Source organism: Ceratotherium simum, chromosome 23 (assembly GCF_057802395.1).
Source record: "Ceratotherium simum simum isolate JZ-2026a chromosome 23, ASM5780239v1, whole genome shotgun sequence".
Taxonomy (NCBI): Eukaryota; Metazoa; Chordata; class Mammalia; order Perissodactyla; family Rhinocerotidae; genus Ceratotherium; species Ceratotherium simum.
The window spans coordinates 20841958-20862187 of NC_141922.1; the positions used below are offsets into that span (position 1 = coordinate 20841958).

Here is a 20230-nt window from a genome sequence, read left to right on the forward strand (position 1 = left end):
ACACTTCCACAGATACTGCAGACGTTTATGCTTGCCCCCTTCCTACTTATTATTCTTCACACAAAGTCCTCTTTTCCAGACAAAATATCTCCAAACTATGCTCTTAATGAAGTAGCTTCAGGTACTTTGCTCTTTTGATTATTGTCATCTTTTTTTTTTTTAAGTTTTTGTTGTTGTTTTTTAAGTTTATTTATTTATTTATTTTTTGAGGAAGATGGGCCCTGAGCTAACATCTGTGGCCAATCTTCCTCTTTTCTTCTTTTTTCTCCCCAAAGCCCCCAGTACATAGTTGTATATCCTAGTTGTAGGTCCCTCTAGTTCTTCTATGTGGGACGCCGCCTCGGCATGGCTTGATGAGCGGTGAGTAGGTCTGTGCCCAGGATCCAAATGCACGAACTAAACCTCTCTGCCACTGGGCTGGCCCCGATTATTGTCTTCTAACATCATGATATTTGAATGGAACTGTGTTTCACTACCACTAGTTTCCTTTGTAATTCTGTTTACTTTGTGAATTTACACACATTATTCAGAGTAGGGGTCCATAGGCTTCATTACACTGCCAAAGGGATTCATGGCACAAAAAGATTAAGAAGCCCCCTCTTAAAGCTTGGTGCCTGGGACTGGATGCTATATTTCAGGCATGTTCTGATCAGTGCAGGGGAACACAGGACCATGACTTGCTTTCATTCCACTAATGCAGCTTAAGCTCACATTAGTGTTGTTAGTAGCTCTGGGTTGTGTCTCCCATCAACTAAATTTCCAGTGGTGCTTCTACACCATGTCTCCCCCATTCTAGTTTTGTTTTTGTTGTTGGTTTTTGGCTCTAACAGCAGTGCTTAATGATCTTACATCCTGATTCTATATTTCTTCTTCTTCCTAGTTTTGGACCATCCACTGATTTGATGTCCATGTCCTTTGCAACTTCACGCAAGTCATTGATAAAAACGTTTAACAGGACAGGTCTGAGGCCATAACTCTGCCTCCATCCCAGATTAAACGGACTCATCATGGCTATGGTCACTTAACAAAGCACTCTTCTGACTGATAAGCTTTGTACCCAACACTTATTCCTTTTAAGTCCAAATGAATATTGCAGGAAACTTCATCAATGTGCTCTGTCTGAATATTCACTTTATCTATTACTTTTTTAGTAATCTTGTTTCTGAATGAAACAAGATTAATGAAACAATGAAATAGGAAAGCCATGTAGACCCTCGCGAACTACTGTTTCCTCTTTTCCAAAGAAAAAAAATGATTACTTAAAAAATCCATTCTAAAATCTTGCCTGTGAACAGGGTCACAGAATCTACCTTATTCCACATTTTGAAAATCAGGATATAATTTCCACTTTTCCAGTCTTCCAACATCACACTTGTTCTCCCTGATTTCCCAAAGATTCTCTCAGCATTTCACTTACATAGTGTTTGCGCCCTTCTAGGACCTTGGTATGTAATCTTCTTAGCAAGGACCTGAGTTCATTTGAGGCAGCAGCCTGCCCTCTTCCAAATGCCACTCCTTTCTCAGCTTCCATTGCGCCTTACTCAGACCCAAATCATAAAACCATTCTTTTCATAAAGCAACAAAGCAAGAACTTGTAAGTTATATCTTCTCTCAGTCATCCATCAATGTCACTGTTAGCCTGAAGATGCAGAGCTGCCTCTTCCTTATTTTCTTGCACCATAGACATCTAAAGACAGCAACTCATGTTGTCTCAGGCATTGTTAGGAAACCTTTCCTCATTTGGACCCTCAATCCTGCATTTAAATGACTATTTCTTTTGAATAGTGTTTTGACTTCCAGTGCAAACTTCCTGTCCTTTGCAGTGGACATGGCCCCTGTGGATCCTGGTGTTACTTAACTTAGAACCTAGGTATTGGGTTCTTAAGATCTTAAGGACCTTATGCAATATTGCTTTTACTTATGTTGAGTCTGAGGTGCCTATGAGCCCTCTGAGTGGAGATGCTCAGTGAGCAGACTATTGGATGGTATGGTATCCGATGTTGTATATCCAATATTATTTTATTGGCTTGGAGTTGGAAATATGCCAATACAAATTCATCTCAAGAGAAAGATTTCACAGAGCATTTATGAATGTAACCATTCCAGTATTTTTCTCTGTCTCTTCCTAGTAGTTGCCACGCCTTTCACTGTGGCAGCCCGCATAACAAAAAGAGGTAAGAGAAAGTACCTTGCTCTTATCTTGTCCAGTGGCCTATACCTTTGCAATGTCATAATTTATAAAACAATCAACTCTTTGTTTGGTCTCCTCCAGATGGCATAGTGGTGAATGTCCACTTTTCTGTGTATCATTCCCAACTTATTGCTGTTGACAATCAAAAGCAATTAGTAGGGGACGATGTAAGCAACAAAGGAAACCTATTATTTCCAACATCTTGATAGGAATGAAACAACAAATATGTTGATAAATGTGAGGTCCTTCTTTGTTCTTAGGCCAGAATCCACTGCTCTCCATTCTTGTGATAGAACTGCTTTTCTTGGAGGTTCAGATTCACCCTCTGGAGGAAGATCTTCATAATAATCGAGTTGTCCCAATGAGGAGGAATGGTTCTCCACCCACTCACCCAACCCTGGCTCATATCCTCCATTTGTCATCTACCAGAGGCTGGTTCTGACTCTCTTCCATATTCCAAGAATGAGTCTCCCAAGAACTGGGGCTGAATCTGGAGTGAAGAGGCTATAGGAATTAGAAGGGAAGAGAGTATTTCTCCTCTTGAACTCTGTCTCCTCAAGGCTTGGGCCATGTCTGTTCTGCTCCCACTATGCCTAGTCCTGAGTGTGCATAGAGCAGGTACTTTTATTAGTCTGCTAGGGCTGCCATAATAATATACCACAGACTGGGTGGCTTAAACAACAGAAATTAATTTTCTCACAGTTCTGGAGGCTAGAAGTCCAAGATCAAGGTGCCATCAGGTTTGGTATTTGGTGAGGGTTTTCTTCCTGGCTTACAAAGAGCTGCCTTCTTGCTCTCTCCTCATATGGCCTTCCCTCTGTATGTGCATGGAGGGAGAGAGATCGCTGGAATCTCTTCCTTATCTTATAAGGACACCAATCCTATTGGTTAAAGCCCCACCCTTATTATCTCACTTAACCTTTATTACCTCCTTATAGGCCCTGTTTCGAAATACAGTCACACTGGGGATTAGGACTTCAACATACAAATTTTAGGGGGACAGAGTTCAGTCCATAGCAGTGCTTCATAAATATTTGTGGAATATATCAGTTGGTGAATGGCAAAATCTTTATTGATTGATTGAATGAATGAATGACTTAGTCAGTGATTTTTGGTGATCAGTTGGAAGAAGGGGAGAAGAGACTTGAACAGAGCAGGAAGCTCCTCTAAGGCCCTTCAGAGCACCCCTGAATCTAAAAGGATCGTGTAACTTCAAGTGGCAGGTCTCAGCATCTCTCCTGTCTCATTTGCTGGAGGCCAGTTTGTTTGTGTAACGGATTAATGAGGCCACAGGTGTAGGTTTCATCCCATGTGGATCAGTTAACTTCGTTCTGAGAAAGGCTATTCCATAGGCCCAGCCTGCAGGTGTTAGGAGCTAGACATAGACAATTTAGAATAACCCGGATATGAACAAATGCAAGAGGACATAGATGAGTGCATCTGGTATTCCACCACTGAATTGCCACTAACTTTAAACAAACAACAAACAATACACGTATGCCACACTGAGTCAGAACACATATATTTTTCAGTGCAATGGAAGGCCTGACTCTAAAAATTAAAGTGAAAGATTTGGGTTCATTTCAGTCTCATAGCCTTTTAAAGCTAATCTTTAAATTGTGTAGCATATGTTGCTTACAGAAAATTTTAAGAATAAAAAAAAAATAAGAAGAAATGAAATCACCCATAAAATTGCTTGACATTTTAATGGATTTGTTTCCATTTGTTTGCATAGTTGAATTGTATATCTAGAAATTTTCAAAAGATATATATGCATTTCCCCACATTTACACATGTATTTATAAAATAATTTTCAAGGTCTGTGGATGTGTACCCATATGCATTCTGTGGATATCTGATGTAGTTCACTTGATTTTAATCTAGAAAAAGTATCCTTTTGTTACCAGTATGCACACATGCTAGCGGAAAAGACAATTTGCTTTATCTCAGAGTTTGCATACAGTACTGTAAGTTTCATTAACCAATACTGGTGTATTTAAAAGAACACATAATTCAGCGTGCCTGCTATTCTTCAGATGGCAAATCAACTTATTTTTTAATATAAATATTAGATAATTCACATTTGGTTAGTTGAAAAATCAATTTTTCCTCTTCCCTTTTCTTTTCAATCAGTGAGAATTTGGTGATGAAGCTAATAACAAAGTATACCCATAGTCATTCCTGCAAAGGTTCTTTTTACATCATTACTTCCTATAATGCTCTGAATTTTCCCATCAAGGACTTCTTGGGCATGATGTCGGTTAGCTAGATACAGGGCTTTCTCATACTTTGTTACATTCTGTTAGTAATTTCATTCTTCATACCCAGTCCTACCAAATGTGGATTTTCTAAGGAATTGCATTTTCCAGTTATTATTGGCTTCAATTTTATAGTCTCTCTGGAGAAAAATAAATATTGATAGGAAATTCACAGAAAAACAACATTTTCCATGAGAGTGGTATATCTTTTTTTCATTTCACTTGTGCCTTTATGGTACATTTACATGGCCCTGAATTGTGACAAGGTTGATGTCCCCTGGATGGAAATTTAGGGGATAGAAAGTGAGAACATGTTAGGCCAGGGAAGGCATAGGGGAACTAATTTTTATTGAATGCTTACTATGATGCACTGAATACTGGATTAAGAGCTTCATAGATTTTATTATATTTAATCCTAATCATATGAGGCAGGAATTATATTTTTAAAATAAGACAACTGAGAGTAGGGGCAAGGGATGGAAATATTACTTATTGAGTACAAACAACATGCTAGGTTCTGTGCTATGTACAGCATGTAGATTATTTCATTTGATCTTCACGATACTACCTTATGAGGTAGCGATTCTTAGAACATTAACAAATAGCAGAATGGGGTTCTAATGCAGGTTTTTATGCCTCCCAAACCTATGTCTCTTTTCAGTTTACTATGCAGTGGGCCAGATGTGCCACACTGATACAGATTGTAAGATTTTTAGAAAGGAAGAGCTAGATGTATTTTTTAAAGCAACTAAAACTTAAACACCTTTGAGGATAAAAACACTTTTGAGCAGTTAAGAAAACACAATATAAATTCACGCTGTTTACACATATCTTTTCTTAATGAATTTTTACCCGACCCTCAATCCCTTTAAAACCTACATTGGGCTTTTGAGAAATGCTTTCTGTTTTCTTTACCCTCACATAGATTTTGAAACCTCCAGCAGCTTCTCAGTTACTCTTGTTCACTTCTTATTACAAAATGCTTTCTTCCTTCCTTGCGAATGGGACTCAGTCTTACATGTTAAATCCCTGTGTGTGGGCACCCTTGTCAGCAGACTTCACACTGTCCTAGACTCTCCTCTCGATGAGATTCGTGGAATTTCTCTACCTTTTATTATATTTTTTATTGAGGTATAATTGTCAAATGACATATATTTAAATTGTACAACATGATGATTTGATATACATGTGAAATGATTACCACAATCAAGTTAGTTAACACATTTATCACCTCACATAGTTACCTTTTCTTTTGTTTGTTTGGTAAGAACACTTAAGATCTACTCTCTTAGCAAATGTCAAGTTTACAATACAGTGTTATTAACTGTAGTCACCATGCTGTACATTAGATCCTCAGAACTTATTCATCTTATAACTAAAAGTTTGTGCCCTTTGACCAACATCTTCCCACTTCCCCCACCCCCCCAGCCCCTGGCAAACATCATTCTACTCTTTGTTTCTATGAATTCAACTTTTTTTTAGATTCCACGTATAAATGATACCATATAGCATTTGTCTTTCTCTGTCTGGCTTATTTCACTTAGCATAGTACCCTCCAGGTTCATCCACGTTGTGATAAATGGCAGGATTTCTTTCTTTTTAAAGGCTGAATAATATTCCATTGTGTGTGTGTGTGTTGTGTGTGTGTGTGTATATATATACACACACACATATATCTCACATTTTCTTTATCCATTCATCCATCAATGGACACTTAGGTTGTTTCCATATCTTGGCTATTGTGAATAATGCTGCAATGAACATGGGAATGAAGATATCTCTTTGAGATACTGATTTTGCTTCCTTTGGATGTATTCCCAGAAGTGGGATTGCTGGATCATATGGTAGTTCGAATTTTAATTTTTTGAGGAACCTCCATATTATTTTCCATAGTGGCTGCACCAGTTTACATTCCCACCAACAGTGCACAAGAGTTCTCTTTTTTTCTACATCTTGCCAACATTTGTTATCTCTTAGGAACTTCTCTGTCTTCAAAGAATTTTACAACCAAAAGGTTTCTCAATGAACCTTTTTCTTCAGGTTGGCATTGCACACCACTAGCTCCAACTTTGTAAGTAAAACAAAGCTCCTCAAAGTTACACAACAAGCTTGTTGATAGAAATTCAACAGGCTACAATATGTTTTATTCCGCTGATAATTCTATGTTATTTAAGCTTAGAAGAGAAAATAAGTTTTTGGATTTCCTTTGTGCAGCTTTTAATCTAGAGGTAATAAGTACTTTGCCTAAGAAAATAACTCTCCCATCCACTAAGTGAACAGACATCTGGAATTTCTGTAGCAAACGGTAAAGAATTTCTTTCTGTATGAAAAGATAAGGCTGAAAATGCAAAGACTCTGGAGAGAAGTAACATTTATTAAATTATATTCATGCTATCCCGCAAATTATTGATATGATAGTCTCTCCCAAAAAGAGATTGAGATATTGAAGAGTAGGAGAGAGCAGGCGAGATCCCATTGTTTAAAGGGGGCAAGTGAGAGGTGGGAGCCAGTGCCTGCTCAGTAGGTAGCACTCAGAGACTTTGATTCCTCATGTTTTAAGTCTGGTCCTTCAGAAAATGTTTACTATGGGAGTCACATTTTACGATGAGCCTAAGTTCTAAAGTCAGTGTGAAAATGGTGTGCAGTAAAAATCACTCTTGAAAATCCCTTAAATCTCCCATAAAGTGCAGTTCTCTTCTGTTTCTCAAGAAGTCCAGCATCACCAGTTCTTTCTCAAGCTTTAACAGTTACAGAGATTGCTACGTTTTCATTTGAGTCCTGTGGTTGTTTGTTTGCCTTTGGAGGCTGTGTGCATGAAAAATGCATACCCGGAAGTATATTCAATGCAGCCAGATGCTCCCAACTGCAAAAAACACAGGGGAACTAAGCCTAATTGGGAAAACAACAGATTCCCTTTCCCATCTCATGTTCACACTGGGACATATATATGCCCAGGAATGGAATGTTGGGGGCAGTTTTACACACTATTTAAATTGTTCCCTCTCTCATTTACTTAATTCTCTTTCTTTTTGGCTGAGTGAGTATAGTTGAATTTGTCTAACTATAGTTAAAGTCATATTGCAACTCCTCTACTTAATCGACCAAATGCAGTGTTCTTGGGCAATGTCTTAATCTCCTTCTACCATTGGAGAGGAACTGGGTGAGGAGATGGCAGAAAACCATGGTGAACAGTAGGGTATAGTGGATTCTTTGGTTCAAGATTAGGAAAATGAGAGCAAATCACCAATTTGGGAGCTTTTACCAAGTGACATGTCAATGAAGTAGTTTCCATTTTGATGATCGATGCCTCTCTCTCTCTCTCTCCCTCTCTCTCTCTCTCAATAGGCTGGTCCATTCAGGTCCAGGGAAAGGATCGCCCCAGGCTGGTATGGATCTGTCCTTTGCAACGCGAACTGGTACCAGGCAGGGGATTGAAACACACCTCTTCAGGGCCGAGATCAGCAGGGACCTCTCCCATTGGACAAGGAACATAGTACAGGGTTGCCATAACTCAGCTGAACTCATTACTGAAGTCACCACAGGTGAGCACTGTTGGCTACGGGCTACCGATGTCACACTCCTAGGAATGTACCCTCTACTCCACCCTGGCCTCAAAGTAGTTTCCGTTACTGTCCTTTGGGGGTACTTAAAATTCCAGGGGTAAATTTAAATTCTTCTAAATCAGTGCACTGTATGCCCTACTAAAATGGAAACTAAGGTTTTGATTGTGAAAAGCCTCATCCCATCTTCATTCAAGAAAAGTTGGTAATTTGGATAGTCAGATGTCATTTTCCTACCTAAAACCGCTGGGTGGCTTCCTGGAGGAACGAACTTTGAGGTACAGACTAGTAAAGTTCTTGTTATAAAGAAATGAATTTATCACCGAATGGAATCATTGGAAATGTATTAGGTAGCTCACAGAATTGATCAGAAAACTGGAGAACCAGGGCTGGGAAAAAGAGCATGAACCAAAGGCATCTAGGCGAGTGTCAGCAAAGCAAAGGGAAAAGCCCTGGGAAGAGTCCCCAGGGACCCCTTCCCCTGGTGTGAATGGAGAGGCAGAGGCAGGATGGAAGGCGTGTGCAGTGAGTGCGATCCACATTCATGTAGAGCTCTGAGAAAGGAGTAGTTAGTGGTAGAAAAGGGATATGTGTGTAGAAGGAAGAACTCTTCTCTACTACACTACTTACTGAGTACTTGCTAGATGCCAGGCATTTTTATATAATGTCTCTTAGTGTTTTTCATACTGTGAGAAACAACTCTTTTTGGGTCCAAAAATAAATTAATTGAGGCAAGACCAACATTTTAAAAATGAAATTAATTAGAATAGAAATATCAGTGTAAATATTGTTTTGTTTTGTAAAACTTTTGATTCAGGGGTGTGTGTGTGTGTGTGTGTGTGTCCTGGGTCACTACATTGCCTCATCTCATCTAATCCTCATGATTCCCTTTTCAACCTGATTTTACAAGTCAGGAAGAAAATTTTTTTTTTTTTTTTATGACGAGGACTAGCCCTGAGCAAACATCCGATGCCAATCCTCCCCTTTTTCCTTGAGGAAGAGTGGCCCTGAGCTAACATCCGTGCCCATCTTCCTCTACTTTATATGGGACGCCGCCACAGCATGGCTTACCAAGCGCTGCTTCGGTGCGCGCCCGGGATCCGAACTTGTGAACCCCGGGCCACCGCAGCAGAACGCGCGCACTTAACCACTTACACCACCAGGCTGGCCCCAGCAAGAAAATTCTTAAGAAAGGTTAAGTAACCTGCCCAAGATCACACAACAAATAAAGGACAGAACTGACTCCACCTCTTGGCCATATCCCTCTAAAGTCCATTCTTTATTCACTGTAATGTCTACAGAGACATGGAACTTCTTACTGTTATACTAGTGGTCAAAACACAATTCTGTCTAGGCTGCTGTGATAAATAATTTTCATGCCGCTCTCCAAATCATACATATAGACAGAGGATAGACAGATGATAGATATAAATACATACATATATAAATATATACATATAGATAATTTAATTTTTTTAACTGGGCAACGGCAAAATAGGAGACTGGAAAAGTAATATGAATCTGAGGTACATTAATTAACAAAATATGTGCTGTAAAATCTACATTTGCTAAGGTGGATTCCAGTGGTTTTCATCAGCCAGCACAATATACAGTTAATGGTGTCTATAATGCTATTTTTTTTTTAATTTTAACCTGAAAAGCCTCAGATTGCTGACCCCACATCCAGAGACTCTGTTTAGCAGTTCTGGGATGGGGCCTGAGATTTGCACCTAATAAGATACCAGGTGTTGCTGATGCTGCTGGTCCATGGACCACTCTCCAAGCAGTACTGCACTAGGGTGCAACTTCCTCAGGCACCCAGCAGTATAAGGGACACACATCTATGTGTAGCGAGGTTTCTCCACATTTCCTCTACTTGTGCAAATATGAAAAACCAGATGTTTTGCAGAACTTCTGCTCCAAGATAATCAATGTCTTTTTAAAATTACCCTGAAAATGAGGCTGGCCGGGTGGCGTAGTGGTTAAGTTCACACGCTCTGCTTTGGCAGCGCAGGGTTTGCGGGTTCGGATCCTGGGAGCAGATCTATGCACCGCTCGTCAAGCCATGCTGTGGTGGCAAGTCATATATAAAAAGCAGAGGAGGATGGGCTTGGATGTTAGCTCAGGGACAGTCTTCCTCAAGCAAAAAGAGGAAGATTGGCAACAGATGTTAGTGCAGGGCCAATCTTCCGCACCCCCAAAAAAGAAAAATTATCCTGAAATTAATTAGTGCCCCCAAATATTTTCCATCATTGTTGGAAACCTTTTTGGAGTGTCATTGAAACTTTTATTTTTGGTCTATTGTGTATGGCAAGATAAAGTGGAGTTTTGAGCCTTAGAGTTGGAAAAGGCCCCAGTCACCTGAAAACTAAATTTAATGTAGTTATATGTGTAATATCAGAGAACGTCAGACTCCTTGCAACAAATGCAGGCATGTTCTAGGAAAGAATGAAGATGGCCAAAGGGATTTGGTTTAGTTTACATTCCACAAATTTTGTAAACTCCTTCTCTCTCAATAAACTGAACTCTACTTCGACAGGAAAACAATGAGGCTGTTGATAGACCAGCCAAAGGAAAATAACAGGGAATTGTGTGAACTGAGCTAACTGGGTGGTGGGAGAGAAGAAATTATGGAAATGACCAAAGGTGCAACCCAGTTTCAAATTGAAAGATACTTCCAGAGAGTTGGGGAAAGAGGCTTATGTTTTAATCAGAGCTTCAATTAACTTGATAATGTGTTCAACTTATCCTGTGTAGATTGAGAACATCTTCAGATAACCAATTCCATTATATTAAAGGCCACAAATACCATTTGAGGTCAACTAGAATTAAAAGTAATCACAATCAGTTAATTCACAATATCTGATGGCCTAGCTTTAAAGTTCAAACATACAGGAGGGAAAAAAAAAATATGTTTAGAGCCTATTCGCCCATATATTCTGCAGGTAGTAGAAGTGAAGGTGTCAAAACCGAGGATTTAAGATGGGAAGCCATAACTAAGTCTATGCCACTGTCCGTGATCATCCTTGCACTGGAGGGGCAGAAGAAGTCTAGGGTACTTCTGAGAGGATAACTTAAGATTTACCCAGGGGCTTTGCCCAGAAAGACTCATAGAAGGAGTATATGTTTTAACCAGAGCTTCAATTAAAAGCCACCTCATTCTGTGAGCAGATAGAGACCCCTGTTTATTCCCCCAAACTCTGAAGGCCTCCCCCATCCCACTGTTACTACTCTGAGAGACTCTTTGCCCAAGTCCCTCCACACATCCCTCCATATCCTTAGTACCAGAGCGTGAGAAAGATACATGGCACATGGTAGAAAGAACTTCAATTTTGAAATCTATACCACCTGGGTTGTGACATATTCACCTCTCTGAGCTTTGCTTTTGTCACTTATAACATTAAGCTAAGGTCCTGCGTCAGAAGTTTGTGGTAAGGTGAAATTAAGTTTGGTTTATAAAGCTGAGCTGAGCTAATGATGGTACAGAGTAATCAATAACGCCCTTCCTCTTATTCCTCCCAAACCCCATTCCCAGCAAAGAAAATGTCCTGGTTTCCCTAAAGAGCTTTCAGATGCATATGAAGGCCTGAGGCAATTTACATGCCAGAGTCTGTTAAATGTGGTTTTTTGTGAGGCAAAAAATCCAATCTGATACTTAATAACTTTTTTGGAATTCTTTGTTTAACGGTTTTAAACATTCACAAGTCTTCCTGAATGGGAACTGGGATTTGGTGTCAGTCCCCCGTTCAGCTCATAAGCTTAAAGCTCTGGTCTCTTTTCCTAAATGTAATGAGGACCACAGATAAAAAGCTGATCAAGAGGTTTTCGTTTTGTACCTTTGGATCAGAGGGCACCATGTGGACCTGAGGGTTCCCACATGCCACGCTGGGCAGAGGGAGGAAGCATGGAAGGTGCCACATCTGACATCTCTCTGACATAGTAGCCTTTCCAGGACCTAAGATCATCAGATCATCAGAGAAATTAAAAAAGCACCCCTTTCTATTTATAAATTGAGCTTTGTTTGACTTTTTTAAAATTAAAGATTAGATCATTTTTGAACTACTCATTCCTGACTTTTTAGGTGTATTACATTTGTTAACTTTGGTAATGTAATGGGGGAAATGCTTGCTTCTTTCACCAGGTAGTAGACGTGGCATTGATTGTGTGTGTGTGTGTGTGTGTGTGTGTGTGTGTGTGTGTGTGTGTGTGTGATGATTCAGAGGTAGCTTACTCTAAATCAAATGTCAGGTTTTTTCAGGCTTAAGGCAAGGCCATTGGAAAGCAAGTACAGCTATCTACGTAATGTGTTGTCAGGTGGTCAGATAACGGTTAGAGCCCAGATAAAATTCAATAAATCCCAGCAAAATGAATTTCTTTTGGTTTATTTCCCTTAGTTTCATGGGGCACGTTAAATTACAATATCAAAATCAATGGAGAATATTTTCATGAACAATTACTAATTTTTAACTTAGTAATTTGTGGCTGGCTCCTGGGACTAAGTAGACTGGAAAGTTAAGTGCCTGAGAAAATGGGTTGACTTCCGTTGTTCATACCGTCTATCTGTCTGTCTCTCTCTTTCAGCTTGCACCTACAAAAACCAGGAGTGCCGTTTGACCATACATTATGAGAATGGATTTTCTATTACCACTGAACCACAGGAGGGTGCCTTTCCCAAGACAATCATACAGTCTCCTTATGAAAAGCTGAAAATGTCTTCAGATGATGGAATCAGGATGCTGTATTTAGATTTTGGAGGCAAAGATGGAGAGCTTGTAAGTGCAGTTTTCTTTAGATAGTGTAATTTCGTATATTACATTATGCAACACACCTATAATGGCTCACAAACATAATGCTGCCATATGTATATTTAGCATTTGACTATTAAAGTATTTGCAAGTTCATGTCTTGATTCTTGAAAAACAGTGATTAGGGGCCGGCCCTGTGGCTTGGTGGTTAAGTGCGCGCGCTGCAATGCTGGCGGCCCGGGTTCGGATCCCGGGTGCGCATCGAGGCACCACTTCTCCGTTCATCCTGAGGCCGAGTCCCACATACAGCAACTAGAAGGATGTGCAGCTACGACACACAACTATCCACTGGGGCTTTGGGGGGAAAAAATAAAATAAATAAAATCTTTAGAAAAACAGTGATTAGATCCAATTTTTTCACAGTTCTTTACTTTGGTCTCGTTTTCTACTGGAATACTACATAAATACTTGAATCAAAGGAAATAATTCTTTACAAGCCAGCATTAAATTCTTCTCAAATAGAGTCCCACTAGCTTCAAAATGTACCATTCTTTTTTTTTTTTTTTCCCTGAGGAAGATTCACCCTGAGCTAACATCTGTGCCAATCTTCCTCCATTTTGTATGTGGGTCGCTACCAAAGCCTGGCTGTGGAGTGGTGTAGGTCCGTACCTGGAAGACGAACCCACGAGCCTGGGCCACCAACTTTAGCCACTACGCCACGGGGCTGGCCCCCCATTCATTTTTTAATAGTATCAAGCATCTGATCCAACCTCAGTATTGTGCTAGGTGTCAGGGATGCAGGGATGAAAAATACTCTGTCCAGGTGTTCTGGGAGGTCTCAGGAGCAGAGGTCATAGAAAGCAGAGAGAGGGGAGGGGCTGGACGAGGGCAGAGTAGAAAGGATAGCAGGGGAAACAAACTGGTCAGCTCTACCCGAGTAGAGAGAGGGCCAGAGAAGGGCCCAGCAATTTTAGGCTAATGTCAAATAATATCCAACAAAATTAGCAAATGTGTCAGTTAAGGTAACATTTATATGTCTCCTGTCAATGCAAATAGCCCATGTGTTTAAGTTCATGATTTCCTGGGACCCTTAACTGCCTACCACAATAAAAAGTGCATTACTTCAGTTCCACAGAAGGGTGAGAATTGCATGTTCTGCTTTCTAACAAGTTTAGTTCGAGGCATTTCTCAGGAGGACATAGCATCTCATTTAAGCTGTCAAATGTAGAACTTTAAGAGGACCTTGATTTTGTAATAACTTAGGTCTTCCCTAGTCACCAGATTAATCAACAAATATTTATTGACTTCCACTTGATAACAGGGGTGGGGAATATGTAAAATGCAGAGATAAATCTCAGTTTTAAAAATCCAGTAATTTCAACTCAGCTACTAGCCTTCCAAAATCCCCCCCGTCTCTCCACAGTTATTTCAGTCATTTCTCCTGTGGGATTTTATCAATAATTCTCTGAAAACCATTCAGGTTACATAGTAGGGGTTGACTGAAGGAAAGGGCCACACTTAAAAGAGTGTAGGGGCCCTTGATCTCAAAGTTTCAGCACCACTGTTCTGGATCATGCGGGACTACTGGGCCCAATACGGGACCAGATTTCTTACTATGGTGCCACAGGAAGACGTCGATGCCCTGTGGCTGACAGTCGATCTCAACTCACTTTCTAAGAACAATTTCCAGGCAGTGATTTTTCTAACCTTTAAAACGGATCTGCAGAATTTTATAGGATTTTGTTGTTGTTTATTTGCATGTTTCAATCCGCAAATCCAAGTTCAGCCTGAAGCCCGGTTTGGGAATAAATAAGTGATTTGAAAGTCCATTTTCCTGAGAATACTTGTAGTTCAGTTGCTGCTCTCTCAATCACCCAACTGTGTACTTTTTCCTGAAGGTGACTATGCCCTGGCAAAGTAGGAAAGAACAAGGAGCAGTATCCTGTTTTATCCTTGACTTGAAAATTTAAGGCTCTTTTTACCCATAAGGAAAATCACTTACATTTAAATTTCAGCCTTTCTGCCTGTACTTACAACCCGACTTGGAAGATTCAGGAAGGACTGACTTTTTGCTGACAGTACATTAGGCTGATAAGCTCAAGTTCAGATCCAGCTCCCCAGGGTCTAGTAAAGCAACCCCAGGAGGCAAGCACCAGGCCTTTCCGGTGTGGGGGAAGGGAGCAGAGAGGAGGTGTGGCAAATGGACTAAATTGACCGTCAAGAGACCCATGTTCTCTTTCTGTCTTTTAACTAATTCACCAATTGTCTTGGGCACGTCCTTTTCTTTCTTTGGATCTGAGTCTTCCCATCCATAAAATACAGGGACTGAAGTAGGTAATCATTCAGTTTACTTCCAAAAGTTGCATTCTATGTTAGTGAAGCAGAACGTTGTGGTTAAGCCACAACTCCGGCATCAGACCTGTGTTTGAGTTCACTCTTTCTCTTTACCATAAGATCTATGATCTCAGGAAGTTTTATAACTTCTCCAAATCTTAGTTTCCCGTATAAAACATAGACATAAGAACAACAGCTACCTTGTAGGGATGTTGTGAGAATTAAATAAGATAGTGTATAGAATATATTTAGCACAGGGCCTGGTTCATGGTATGTAAAATCTTAACTTCGCTAGATGTTATTATACGTTCAGGTTGTTATTCCTCAACAGTGTCATCATCAGAGCAGAATTGGGGACAGCAGAAGAGAATTGAGAACAACTCCCCCAGTTCTCCTGAATTAGGTTGGGGGATAAAAATGGAAGCTGACTCTTATGCTCTGACCATGAGTCGGCTCTATAGGACCACACTGAGAAGGCTAAGACTTTAGAAGGGGCCTTGACACGCGTGATATATGTGCCCACAACCATCCAGGGTGTAGGACACTGATGATGCAGCTGCTTAGCAGCATGGGTTCTGTGTTTTAGAAATTATAAGGAATTTTCACATACAGTGTCTCATTTAATACTCTAATTACCCCGTGAGTTAGGTAGGACTGAGAAAAATTTTAAGTGACTTGTCCAAGATTACACATCTAAAAAGCGTTAGAACCAGGACTCAAACCTAGTCATCAGATGTGAAATTCAGTACTGCTTCATGCTGTCCCTAATCCAACAGAGATACTATCACTATTGTGATACCAAAAATAAATGGTTTAGACAGTCAAGAAAGGCAACTTCAATATTTATGCTATTGGTATATATAAATTTCACAGAACCTATTTCAGAAAAGAAATATATGAGATGTAAGGAGTAAGTTCAGAGTTATTTTATCCCTTGGTAGTGGGGCGGGGACTTAAAAACATAATTGCTCCCGTTAACACTTAAAAGCACAGATCCGTTTGATGTGTAAATCGTTATTGGGTATCAAGCATTAATTTAAAATCTCTCATGCTCTCTTCTTTTTCAATTTCAGCAACTGGACCTTCATTCCTGCCCCAAGCCGATTGTTTTCATCATTCATTCCTTCCTGTCAGCTAAGATTACAAGACTGGGCTTGGTCGCCTGAACAGAGGGGCGACTTGCCTTTGAGAAAAGGAGGGCTGCGGTGCCGCCAGAAAGTAACATCAGACACCATTTGCAGTGAGCAATGCACCAGCCGTAGCATGCCACAGTCAGCTTTAGATCCCAAGAGTCCTGTGTAACTGTCCCAGACTGCTCTGTCAATTTCATCAACTACAACGGGGTACCCTGAGAAAACACCGCAAGGAATATCAGAATAAAACTGTCTTTTTAGAACAGTAAAAGGGAAAAGAGGTGAGGGAGATTGGAAATACACAGCATAGCTTTTAAATAATGACAATCAAGGACATGAAATTAGAACAGCATGTGCAGATCTTAATCACACCAGTTTCTAGGCAACTGGTTCACCCAGGTAAGCAAGGGTTGAAGACATGAGAAATGGACATGTTCCCCTCTTTCCCCCCCAATGACAATGATCCCTTGGTTTATTGTGACTTATTTCCTACTTCTAATTGCGTTGAGTTTAGCTGGTAAGGAAAGAAAAGCACTTCAAATGGAAACCCACCTTTTATTTAAGTATGAAGCAGCTGTTACTTTTTCTTAATGAATTATCTTTCAGTGATGTAGGATGATTATTCTGAAGTGTTCTCATTAGCATATGCTGAGCGGGAATTAAATAAAGCATCAGATACTGATCTGAGCTGCAAGCTGGTGGAATCCGAGCCAAAGTAGACCGCTTAAATTTCAAAGCTTTGCTGAAGAGTGGTGTGCGTGGAAGATGATTAATTCTGGGACTGCACTCACACCAAAGTCTGCTGTCTTAGAGCCAAGACGGATAGCTTTATTTATAGAAACCAAATTATGGATATTTTTTTAAAAGATCGTCATTTGCTATATATATATATATATATATATGACAACTCACATGGGGTTAACCAATCATCCCCATTTCGTGCTTTGCAGTGGAAGTACTGAGCAATTTATTGACCCTTGTTTCTGCCTGTGCTTGTGTGCATGCATTTTGGAATTGGTAATAGAGCGGCCTCATATAATTCGGGCTGCTGCTGGGTTTTACAGATACACCCAGCGTTACAATCAGATCTCTTGATAGCATCCAGCTCTTTTGGAATTCCAGGGAAATAATATAGTGACCTGATATTTTTCTACAAGAATATTTTCAGACACCATATAGCATATTACTGATTTAATACTTTTGCTTTGTCTTTCAAAACAAATGCACTAAAAATCCATCTATTATTTTATTTTGGAGTCACTTTCTTCAAATCTTGAAAATTAGTTCTAGAATTTCTGTAAGCATTTGTAACCTTTCTTTCCCCTGTAGTTTACATAGACAAATGTTCCAGGTTAGATTTGTGTGTTTTTTCAGAATCATATTTTAGCAAATACCTATGCAAAGAGCTTTAACAAGTGAAACTGTTTTAAAGGAATGTGATTTTGTTCACTGAGACATATGTGTTTATTGAGTGGCAAAGTTTTATTTTAGATCAGCGTTTCTCCAAAGTATGTATCATGTAACATTAGTTCCAAGGGTCACTGACTGAGAGGTGTTTTGTAGTGGGTGAAATAAGAGGTTTGGTTGTCAAAAATGTTTGTTAAACACTGAGTTAAGAAATGTTCAACAGATTTCATAATCGCAGGCCTCCTCGCTTTAATGCACATTGTGATTCTTCATGGCGGGATCCCGTATGCCATTCCTCGCACTTACCTACAGAACTCCTATCTAACGGAGCATCTTGTGAAGCTAGTGTTTAAAAACAAAACACAACATGTTGGAAAACGCAGCTTTAGGACATTAATTTTTTTTTTTGGTTTCCTATTTTAAAATGCTGAAGAGTGAAGTCCCAGCCTGAATATTGTGGGAAAGCTTTGATGCATTTGTAAATTATACTGCACTCTTTCATCATATATTTTCGGAATCACTGGAATGTTCTTATACAAGAGAATTACACTTGTGTATTGTAAATAACATATTAAAATACATATATTAATGCCAATAGTTTAATTCAACAATATGTAATCTAAGGTGCTCCGTACTACATGAAGTATGAGTTAATTACTCATTTATAATTAAGTTGCAAAGATCATATTATATATTTATAGACAAATTAAAATGATCATAATTACAAATATTATTTCTTCATCACTTAAGTTTTGGACTGATTAATATCTGGGTGGGGAGTCAACAGAAACTACATTCTCTGCATTTATAAAATTTTAATTTAAATATTTATATTTTAGAAAAAATATATTTGAATAAAATTAATGCATTTTTCCGAATTAAAAGGTGTTCTTAGCAAGAAATAGAAAATTTTACTAAGAGAATTGTGTATATGAATCATTTTTTTTTCTCCAAGTTAAAGTGTATCATATCAGAGTGGCTACGATGAATCAATTTCAAATACTCATTTTTTCTCATTCTGAATTCAAGAAGTTACAATGACTTTACACTGTAGATTTTAATTTCGTCTTGATGTGTATTATGAATGTTGTGAGTGACACAAACTCATACATCTGGATCATGCCTGGATACAGCCGATGAATCAACTGAGTCATTTTGGGGAATTTGGTTTTGTATAATTCACTCTGTGTTCATTTCTTATTTGAATCGATGAATTATTAAATTCACAATGTTTGTCCCTTTAGGGGCAAACCAATACAAATGAATGATGTTTTAATCTATACTTAGTGGGAAACTGTCCATTTATTAGTAGATGTGGTTAGGCCAACCCTTTGGTGTGCTGACCCCTGTTTAAACCATCCCATAGGGATTTAAAGAAGACCAATAGGAATATAGACCAATTTTTTTTTCTGACTTGAACTATGTAGGAGAAACAAAACCATAAACCTATTAAAAAATACCCAGGCAGAGGCATTTAATTAATTCTATCAATTGATGGAATTAAAATGCTGAAAAATGCATGCTCCATTGCGGAAAAGCTTGTTGACCCTGCTTGGTTGAGGTCAGAAGGATTGGTCTTAATGTTCAGAAGGATTCTTCTAAAATTAATGAGCAGGGCCTTTCCTGCTCCTGTTTTACAAATATTAGATAGTCTATCTTAAGGGGACTGGAGTGAGCTGGGGTGAGAGTAATTTTTGAATGTACCCTGAGTTAAAAAAAAATGTGCCTATGTTTATAGCGCCATGGATATCATGTAAAATTTCTATATGAATTAAATAAATATTCACCTCTACCTATGGTGGGCTGGCTGGTGGTTTCATGATAGCCATGGAGGGCTATGGGAGTGTGAAGACACATCTTGCTGTTCTCTTCCTCCAAGCTTGGCCTTGGAAGGTGCCAATGGGTAAAGGGGATGCCACTAGCAATTTTTTTTGCATGTTTTTTTGTGTACAGTTTCAGGATGGGTCTTCACCTGGGGCCTAGGGATCTCATTTTTAACTAAGTTTTCATGGGATTCGACTTGTACACCAAGCTTCAAATACTTGAATTCTCTGTAGTACTAGAACTTGGTTTGTGTTTAAATTGCTTGTAATAAATGTTAACAGGCTGGGTTGAAAAATCTTTTTACTATTTTAAAATTTCGTAGTGTTGAGATTACATTCAGAACTGTAGATTCACAGTTTTGAAGAGACTTTGGAGGTCATCAAGCACATTACTGCCCAAAGTTTATTTATAATTTTAGTAATACTACCTTAGTATCTTAGGGTATATGATTTGCTAGTAATATGCAACATAGTATATACATATAAAAATGGATATACACCAACTACAACTTTTTTAAGTTTGTACCACCTAAAGTCATCCCACATACACTCTGGTCCGGGTACTATATGGGAAATGTTGACCTCGTATAATATTCTACTAAACTCTGGAATCTCTTCCTGAACATCCCTTGGAGTTGTTCATTCCACCTGAAATTGAAAATCTCCAGCTATGGGGAGGGAGCTCCTTATCTCCTGAGGCAGGCCATTCCATTGCTGGATGGCTAGAGTTGTTGGAAAGTTCTTACATCCTTAGGGCCAAAATTTATGTCTGCCTAACG

At 39.2% G+C, this 20230-nt stretch overlaps 1 protein-coding gene across 1 annotated transcript in view; it reads left to right on the forward strand.

Annotated features, from left to right (window-relative positions):
- SNTB1 (syntrophin beta 1) overlaps nucleotides 1-19747 on the forward strand; it is a 231649-nt gene extending 211902 nt beyond the window's left edge. Inside the window, exons 5-7 of the mRNA XM_004431108.3 lie at nucleotides 7795-7991; nucleotides 12591-12781; nucleotides 16162-19747. Coding sequence (XP_004431165.1) covers nucleotides 7795-7991; nucleotides 12591-12781; nucleotides 16162-16254 — 481 coding nt within the window. The 3' untranslated portion in view covers nucleotides 16255-19747. The remainder of the gene's footprint in view (nucleotides 1-7794; nucleotides 7992-12590; nucleotides 12782-16161) is intronic.
- Nucleotides 19748-20230: the final 483 nt, after the last annotated feature.